The sequence below is a fragment of the Microtus pennsylvanicus genome, chromosome 3 (assembly GCF_037038515.1).
Source record: "Microtus pennsylvanicus isolate mMicPen1 chromosome 3, mMicPen1.hap1, whole genome shotgun sequence".
Classification (NCBI taxonomy): Eukaryota; Metazoa; Chordata; class Mammalia; order Rodentia; family Cricetidae; genus Microtus; species Microtus pennsylvanicus.
The window spans coordinates 110,920,415-110,930,243 of record NC_134581.1 but is presented as its reverse complement, the minus strand read 5'-3'; the positions used below and the strand labels follow the sequence as shown (position 1 = coordinate 110,930,243).

Below are 9,829 nucleotides of genomic sequence, written 5' to 3'. Positions count from 1 at the left end.
GGCAGGGCTGGGAGGTCCTCTAAGAGATAAATGCCATGTGTTCCTCCTGCCAATGTAAGGACACAATCCTTCACCATTGTTGCTAGGGAAAATGACACATCCATTCTAAAAAGAAAGAACGGATGCAGATGAGTCACCTGTTTAAACACTCAGGGTTAAGAAGTCGTATAAATTTCTCCGGCCTCTGTCAGAAAACATCAAAGCGACTGGGAGATCGGAGAACAATTGCCTTTTGATGCCAGTTATGCAGCTCGCCCTGTTCTGGACTGTGTGCCTGCTGCCAGGCCACCTGGCCCTGCCCCTGTCCCGGGAGGCTGGGGATGTGAGCACACTGCAGTGGGAACAGGCCCAGGTATCTGTCCTCTCTCCCGGGTTCTCTGGCCTCGCTGTCAGCATGCAAGCGTGTTTCTGAATGATCTGTCCTTTGGTGTTAGTGTGACTGTGAATGTTCCTGTGTAGTGTGTGACGCTCCTGGTTGGTGTTAGAGTGACCGTGGATATTCCTGTGTAGTGTGTGACGCTCCTGGTTGGTGTTAGAGTGACCGTGGATATTCCTGTGTACTGTGTGACGCTCCTGGTAGGTGTTAGAGTGACCGTGGATATTCCTGTGTAGTGTGTGACGCTCCTGGTAGGTGTTAGTGTGACCGTGGATATTCCTGTGTAGTGTGTGACGCTCCTGGTAGGTGTTAGTGTGACCGTGGATATTCCTGTGTAGTGTGTGACGCTCCTGGTTGGTGTTAGAGTGACCGTGGATATTCCTGTGTACTGTGTGACGCTCCTGGTTGGTGTTAGAGTGACCGTGGATATTCCTGTGTAGTGTGTGATGCTCCTGGTTGGTGTTAGTGTGACCGTGGATATTCGTGTGTACGGTGACGCTCCTGGTAGGTGTTAGTGTGACCGTGGATATTCGTGTGTACTGTGACGCTCCTGGTTGGCATTAGTGTGACCGTGGATATTCCTGTGTACTCTGTAATGTTCCTGGTTGGTGTTAGTGTGACCGTGGATATTCGTGTGTAGCGTTCCTAGCTAGAAAACAGAGTAGTTTTCTGTGAGGAGTCATGCAAGCTGGCTTCCAGGGCCTCCCAGAACTCTGATTGGGTGCCAGCTTCTTAATCTGCAATCTAGGTGGACTTCAGAATGTCATTTCATTTCTCACCTTAAATTTTCCAATTCAGAAACTGGAGGAGTATAACAACACTGTCAGCAAGATGAGCTGGATAAGCTTCTTAATACAGTACTTGAAATATAATTCATGCTCAGGAAATGGACGTATTAGTATTATTATTTATTGCGACTTGAAATTATTTTCATAAACTATACTGGCCTCACAGTGAAGAGACCGACAGTCAGAAAGCACCCGTAGAAGGTGTGCCTTTCTTGCATGTGCAATAGACGTTATAAAACCATCTGTGTTGTGCCCACAGGATTAGTCTACCAGACAAATGACATGACCATAGGAACTCCCATGTGTGTAGTGGGGCAGACCATAAGGAACTCTGGATCCAGCACGTCGTTTGATCACCAGCGCTATACTGAGAACTCAAAGTCACCTGATGCATATTCTTCTGCTAATTGTGGCAGGCACCAGGATAAGCTTTGCTAGCTCAGAAATTGTGTTTCTTCAAATATATTACCGATAAGTACAGTAATTAGTAAGAATAAAATGTCATTTGGTAAAATCAGATAATGATTGGTAAGCTTTAAATGTAAGAAAATAGAATTATATTTCACGTTCAGTTTGGCCTAATTGATATACTAGACTCAACCACATGAAATCACCAATATTTAACTGGGTTTTCCCTTACTGTTATGCTCAAATCCGTGGGTCCCCACAAAAGCTAACAAAGAAGACCGAGTCCCATATATAAAAGCAAAGAGCCTTTATTTTAATCAAGTTTGCAAACTCGGTCTCTCTGCAAGTCCAATGTATTAGAATATCCGGAGAGCCCCGAGCTCGATTAGAATTGGGTTTTTATAGTAGTAAAGGTGGGGGTGAGGGGTCCTTGAGGTTCAGAACCCTTGATTGGCTGGGGTGTCCTGGTGAAGTGCTGGCAGGTGTTTCTATCTACAGGGCTTGGAATGCCAGGAATTTCCTTTGAATGGTCTGCTCTTGGGTGAGGATCGGATAATTTTGGATAATCTCGGATAATCTCAGCCTGTCAGGCGTTGTCTCAGGATAAACTATTGAGACTCCAGAGTTCGTTTAAACTCACTGATGGCCAGAGTCCCAGGTGATAAAGGTTGGAGGAAATAAAGAACTTCCTGTCTGCCCGGACTTAGATTATCATGGCTGCTCTCACATTACCAAATAGCATTTTAGGGGTTTTGATCCAGTTTTTTCCAGGTTGCCCTTACAGGCATGTTTAGGCCTGTTGCTTAGCACACAGATTGTCCAATAGAAGGGAGATGGTTATGAATTTGAGGCCAGCCTGAGCTACACAGTGAGTTCCACAATAGCCTGTACTACAGAACAAGATTCTATCTCAAATCAATAACCAAAGTAGAAAAAAGAGTGCAGACCTGTCCTCCAGAGAGTGTTGTCATGAAGTCCACCGCTCCTGAAGGGACTCATGTCTGTTATTTTTCTTAAAGAACATGTTCATGCTCATTACAAGTGCATGATAAGAATGTGTTGTATTGAATGAGACACTGTCACTGGCAGCAAGTAGGAGGGCACAATGTTGACCAGTTTACTTCAGTAAAATGCATAGTTGTGGGAGGTTTCTAAACGGATATCCACTGCTCTGATACTAACAGCAAGTCACTGGCAGGCACCCTCCCTGAGCCTCCAGCTGCACCTTCCCTGAGCCTCCAGCTGCACCTTCCCTGAGCCTCCAGCTGCACCCTCCCTGAGCCTCCTGCTGCACCCTCCCTGAGCCTCCAGCTGCACCCTCCCTGAGCCTCCTGCTGCACCCTCCCTGAGCCTCCTGCTGCACCCTCCCTGAGCCTCCAGCTGCACCCTCCCTGAGCCTCCTGCTGCACCCTCCCTGAGCCTCCTGCTGCACCCTCCCTGAGCCTCCTGCTGCACCCTCCCTGAGCCTCCTGCTGCACCCTCCCTGAGCCTCCTGCTGCACCCTCCCTGATCCTCCCGCTGCACCCTCCCTGATCCTCCCGCTGCACCCTCCCTGAGCCCGTAGCTTTTCCTAAAGAAGTTTCTCTCGAAGTGGATGGCAAACACCTGGTTGGTCACTGCCAGCTGTTTCTCCTCTCTAAGCATGTGTCTTTATATAAATCAGAGGTGAACGTTCCAGCTCTGCTTTACAGGGTGGTTATGAGGTTTTGTTGAAATAAATGTGGAGCAAATGTGCACCTGCCCCTGGGAAGGGTCTTCAGTGCCTTTGTGAGCTGCTGTCAGCTCTTGCCTCTTCACGTTTGGCTGAAGGTCTGCCACTGCATCGCAGGACACCTGGAGACTTTCAGATGTTGTTATGCACAGGAAGGTATGGGAGGGGGTCTGGTTTATCCCACCACCTCCCAGTGGGTGTGCTAACCTAGTGGGTATGCTAACAGCAAAAGAGTCCAAAGGGAGGAAGAGGAAAGGGGAAAAGGGACTGCAGATAAAGAGATTCTAAACAGATCTGCCACCAACTCAGTTTGTGGACCTGAACAAAGACTTGGATGCTGTTAACTGTGCTTTCTTCCCGAATGACTAACTCAAACTAGTTAAACAACAATCATGTGATTTCTTCTTCCCTACTGAAATGTAAATAGCCAAATGGCAGCAGCCCTTACTAGAATAAGGAAACTTAGATCTCCCCATACAGTCTATGATACCTAATAGTCTTACTTTGTGCTCCAGTGCTCCCTTGCTCTCTGTATGCATATGTGTATGTGTGTGTATGTATGTGTGTGCATATTTGTGTGTATATATGTGTGTGTGCATGCATGTGTGTGAGAGAGACAGTGCAAGAGTGTATGTGTGTATATTTGTGTGTATGTGTATATATTTGTGTGTGTATATATTTGTGTGTATATATATGTGTGTGTGCATGCATGTGCGTGTGAGAGACAGTGCAAGAGTGTGTGTGTATGTGTGTGTATAGGCTAGAAGTTGATAGTGGGAGTCTTTAATCATCTTCCTACCTCTTCCTCCCTGGCACTGGAGTTAAAGAAGCACCCAGTTTTTCACAAGGCCTAGGGATCAAACTCGGGCCCTCAAGTTTTTGAGGCAAGCTCTTCTCTAACTGAGCCTTTGGTGTGTTCACCAAAGACATGCTGATACTTCCAGATCCTCTATAGAAAGTGGGTGGTGTGTATTGAGAATACACTGACCCTAAGGATTCCTCTCTTCATCTTATGCAACAGCAGGCAGTGTTTTCTTGTCAATATTCCATTTCCCTCACTGGGAAACACTCACTTTATTCCATAACTCTACAACGACTCTGTCTTCAAAGAACTATTCAAATCCGCAACAACAGCAGGTAAAAGAGATGCATATTTTCAAATAAAAGATCCTTTACTCTCTATCTATCAGAATTATCTTAGGAAATTCTACCTTCATGACTCGAAAAGAAAAGAAGGCAACAGCCTAGAGGTCAAACTCAAGGAAATGCAGAAATTCTTTGGCCTGCCCATGACTGGAAAGCTGTCCCCCCGTACCGTGGAAATAATGCAGAAACCCAGGTGTGGCCTGCCAGATGTTGCAAAATACTCACTAATGCCAGGAAGTCCAAAATGGCAGTCCAGAAAAGTCACCTTCAGGTGAGGCTTGCTTCGGCTCATTCTGATGGAGGCAACAAAACCTTTCCCCTGAGAACTCAAACTCTGTCTTCTTGTGTGCTGCCAGAATCATGTCCTATCCTTCAGACCTACCACAGCTCACGGTGGATCAAATCGTGGCAAAGGCCCTCAGAATGTGGAGTAAGCAGATCCCACTGAACTTCAGGAGAGTGAGGTGGGGGACTGCGGACATCATGATTGGCTTCGCAACGGGAGGTAAGGATGGCTCTGCAGGCTTAGTCTGTGTGCTGTTCTACCTTTTGCTATTTATGTCAGTGTTCTCTTTTCAAGATTTAAACCCTTCCAAGAGCACTATAGAGGGCTGTCATTGGTGAAACATGTTTAACGTATGAGAGGCCTTGGTTTCAGTTCTCAGCATCACACACACACACACACACACACACACACACACACTCACACTGTTTTAAGATCTTGACTCCAATGAGCCTTCCACAGATGTTGGTCACCAGTACTGAGCAGTGGATCTAATAACAGACACCTGGACCAGATTCACAGCTCATTCTATGTGTGTGTGGAAATGGCTCTTGGTGCCAGGAGCTTAACTCACTGGACCGGCTTCTCTCTCCAACCTTCATAACCATATGATCTGAAGAGATGAGACGACCAGAGAAAACCTGAGCTGTTAACAGAAGTCATGGCATTATCTTGCAGATCACGGAGACAGCTTCCCATTTGATGGGCCCGGAAACACTCTAGGTCATGCCTTTGCGCCTGGGCCAGGCCTGGGAGGAGATGCCCACTTTGACGGGGATGAACAGTGGACGGACGGTGATGGTGCAGGTAGAGTGGGCTATGTCTCCTCTACTGCATATCCTTTCTAGAAAGCCCAGACCTACACCCAATTTTACTTTGATCACTGCTTTAATTATAACAATTAGAGATACCTTAAGTGCCAACTCCTGTAGTGCGTGCTTTAAATGTTTTATCTCATTTAATATCTTCTTTTTTAATTTGTGTGTGTGATGTATGTGGAAACCCATAGTGGGAGAGAACGGACTCTCACAAATTGTCCTCTGGCCTCCATATGTGTGCTGTGGCAGCACACGCACACACACGCATGCACACACACAAACATTAAATAAAAATAAATACGATAAGATAATAAAAAAGTTAACCAGAAGAGGACTTGGGCACTAAACTGGTCATAAACCTAAAGGGTAAGCTGGGCGGTGGTGGTACACTCCTTTAATCCCAGCACTTGGGAGGCAGAGGCACGTGGATCTCTGTGAGTTCGAGGCCAGCCTAGTCTACAAGAGCTAGTTCCAGGACAGGCTCCAAAGTTACAGAGAAACCCTGCCTCGAAAATAAATAAATAAATCTAAAGGGTAAACTAAGGGCAGCCAGAGCAGCTAACTGCACTCTCCTGGCCAAAGCTATAGAGAGCTAACGGGCTGGTGACAAGAGTGAGTTAGCTCTCTCACCACTGGGGATCACACAGAACAACTTCTAATGACAAAATTAAAACCAACAGTAATAATATGCAGTGGATTAACTAATTCATCCTCGATAACCTGAGGCTCCCAAGAACACATTTGTTCTGCCTTCTCCAGAAAAGCCTCAACACACAAAGATTTTGTTTTTTTTTTAAAATATCTATGTTTTATTAAGGGCTGAGGAGGCCCCTGTGAAAGGGTCATGATCGTGTGACCCCCCCAAAGGAGCCTTGACCCACTGGTCTAGAACCACTGACAGAGAAAAGAACATCACATAGGAATTTCAACCCAACTCCATGTAATCCCAGGACTGCTTTCAGCCATCCTGAGAGTGTCTTTATAAATTTAGAACCAGCTTATAATCCTTTGCTGCCTCACAGAAGTTCTAGAACTAATTGTGTATATGTCACAAGTCCATTAGAAACTGTACAGTAACCACAGCCAACCAGGTGGTTCAGTGAGTAAAAAGGCTTCCTGAGCAAACCTGAAGACCTGGGTTTGGTTCTCAGACACAATGCAGAAGGGGAAACCATTGCCTGATCACATGTACACTGTAGTACACATGGGCCTACACTCACACACACCATACAACAACAATGAATAAAACAAACTAAAACAGAAATTACCTACTGATTATTTTATAAAAGCAAATTAAAATTCCAGAAAAACCTATCTCTTAAAAAGTCTTTTAAAATTTCTATTTTAAACACACAAAGATTTGAAGGGACTGCATCTTTGACCTTTTCCCAGTTCCCCCTTCTTGCCTTCTGGCAAAGTATATTATTCTTCCCTTGAATTCTGATTTCCTTATAAATTGCCGTAGCCTTTCTTCTGCTCTCCCATTGGCTCCTTGTCTGGGAGGCTGGTTTAGGTTCCTAACCTTAGGTCACTTCTCTAAAGGACTCCTTCAGGCTCTCACTATTGTTCTGGTGTAAACGTGAAATGTCCCTGAGAGCGCCAGTATTTGAACACTTGCTGTCCAGTAGGTGGTGCTGTTTGGGAACATTCTAGGGAAGTACGCCACTGAAGGCGGGCTTTGATTGGGCCCCCTCACCTTGTGATTGCTCTCTCTGTCTCTCTGTCTTTCTCTCCTTCCCTCTCTGACCCTTTCTCCCTCTCTGTCCGTGTGTGTGTGTGTGTGTGTGTGTGTGTGTGTGTGTGTGTGTGTGTCCTTCCTATGTGTAGATGAAATCTGACCTGCGGATTCCTTTTTCTGTCACCTGCAGTTTCTATCCCTGACTTTGTGGATTCTATCCTTCTGGACTCTTTCTTCCTTAAGTTGCTTTCGGGCACAGGAAGTCAGCGGTGTCAGAGTAGAAGCCAGTAGCTAAGGAATGCTGAGGTGGGGTGGCTCCTGCTTCCATTACGATGTGACAATTACAGGCCTTTATACGGTTATTTTAATATTTACTATGTACACTCTCTGGCTGCAGGAGTGAACTTCCTGTATGCTGCCACCCACGAATTCGGCCACTCTCTGGGTCTGAGTCACTCTTCTGTTCCTGGGTCTGTGATGTACCCTACCTATGAAAACGGCCACACAGAAGACTTCGGACTTACAGAAGATGACATTGAAGGCATCCAGAAGTTATATGGTAAGAGTTAATGGCTCTCGAGAAGAAAATGTCAGACTTGAAAGAAAGATGTCAAGAAATGGGGACCTGGAGAGTCACAGTGGGACTTAAACCTGGAAACCTGTTCAGTAGACCAGGGTGGTGGGAGGCTAGCCTGTCTGAGGCCCTCATCACTCAGACAGATACCAATAAACACCTTCCTAGGTGAAGCAACAGCCTTTCTACATCCCTGAAGAGGATGTTCTACGCTGTACATGCTACCCATCAGACTAAGCTTCTAGCCACTCAGCCACCCCACCACAGCCCACATTTCACACTCTAAGCTTCAGAAGGAAGTCCACTACGGGACAGAAATGTCACCATCCTTCTTTGTTCAGCTCAAATGCAACAAGAAAGCCCCCATCCCAAGCATCATCCATAACTGCCCACTCCCAAGGAGTTGCCCTCCCTGGTTAACAGTGACCCACGCTTCCCTGTTGTTATAAACATGTAGGGAAAGTGGTCACCCACAGACCTAACAGCTATGGGAGCCCCGACCATGAAATCTCTCAATGTTTGTATCCCAGTTTCTCCTTCTTTGTTTTGAACAAATTCTAAAATCAACTTTATCGAAAGTAAAAGTCGGTCAGTTTTTGCTTGATGAAGCTCATTGGAAATAGAGTTTGGGAGACAGGTGAGGAGCATAGTAAAAATCCATGTCCCCAGAAAACTGTGAGAAAAGAACGTTCAAGGGGAAGTGACCTGTGAAGAGCCTATGGCTTCCTTGGCCAAGTCAGGTCCCTGACTTCAGGTATGGTGACATGTTTCTGCATGTTCCCCTTCTTAAAGCTAGACAGACACGAGAATCTGGAATTACATACTCACCAAAGCCTACCTCACACATAAATGAAGATGAAAATATGCTGTGGAAAGATCTGAGTCTTTTAATGACTAAAAAAGAGGCCTGTACTCAGGGGAAATTGTTTCTACGGGAGGAGAAATGAATGCAAGCATTTGCCAAACTTGGGTTCACTGTGGGTCAACATTTCCCAAGATGTACTCCTAATGACAAGAGTTGCAGAGGAGGCTATCCCAGCAGCACGGTACCACCTGCTGTGTGGAGTCCTAAACAAGTTCTGTCTGTGTTGTTCTTACTGTCCTGCACCCGCCATGTAGACCAGGCTGGGCTTGCATATGCAGCGATCCCGCCCTGTCTGCTTCCCTGTTGCTGGAATTAGAAGCCTGTGCCCCACACACCTCATCCAGCTGATACAGATGACTTTTTCTTTTTGGGTTTGTTTTGTTTTGTTGGATGCTTGGAATTGAACCTGGGACAATGCTGTTTTTGTACATAAGTATAGTTTTCCTATGTGATTTATGACATCTTAATGTTCATATTTTCTTTCTTAACAGGAAAGAGGAATGATTCGTAGAAGATGTAGACACTTCAGAGAGACTGTCTGTACAATCATTGGGATGTCTGTTGCATTCCTCAATCAGAATGAGCAAACGCCCTTCCTGGACTCATGTGCTTCATTGTTTTCTAGTACTGGGGTGGGCTCTGCACCTCTGAGGCTCATCTTTACTGGATGATTCTGACTAGTCTCAGGTGACATGCAGTTGATAGACATAAATAAATATGTGCACAAGTAATCCCATTGCTATTCCATGGAGAAATTACTCATGTTTGAGAGAACTTTTTTAGTGACAAAGGAAGATGAATCAAAGACAAGGTCAGAATGAATCCAGCTATATTATTTGAGGTTCTTCTGGTACATCTTCCCCAAATGGAGAAGGTGGGCATGCCGCCTCTGGTATAGCCCCAAGCTATAACACTTCCCTATCCTTTGGGCTCAAGCCATCTCTGAATCCTCTGTGAAGCCAAGTTCTTCCCACAGAACGCCTGAGCTCCGGAGGACTTCCGGCTTCACAGTTACAACCAGCTCTAAGTTCCTGTCCCAATGCCTCTCCCGATGCAGTTGTATCCTGGGTTCCCTCTCCCTGCCCTCTACCAATCCAATGTCAGTATCGCCTTCTTTTTCAGCTACAACACATGAAAAGAACAGTGGTGGTAGGGAAGCAGAGTGGAGACAGAAGCTTGTTG

General features: G+C 45.8%; 1 protein-coding gene across 1 annotated transcript; it reads left to right on the top strand.

The window, feature by feature from the left end:
- Positions 1-214: 214 nt before the first annotated feature.
- On the top strand, positions 215-9,366 carry Mmp7 (matrix metallopeptidase 7). The gene is made up of 6 exons (XM_075968012.1): positions 215-352; positions 4,474-4,700; positions 4,786-4,934; positions 5,391-5,519; positions 7,606-7,767; positions 9,139-9,366. The coding sequence occupies exons 1-6, from the start codon at positions 236-238 to the stop codon at positions 9,156-9,158; spliced, it is 804 nt and encodes a 267-aa protein (XP_075824127.1). The 5' UTR covers positions 215-235; the 3' UTR covers positions 9,159-9,366.
- The last annotated feature ends 463 nt before the right edge of the window (positions 9,367-9,829 follow it).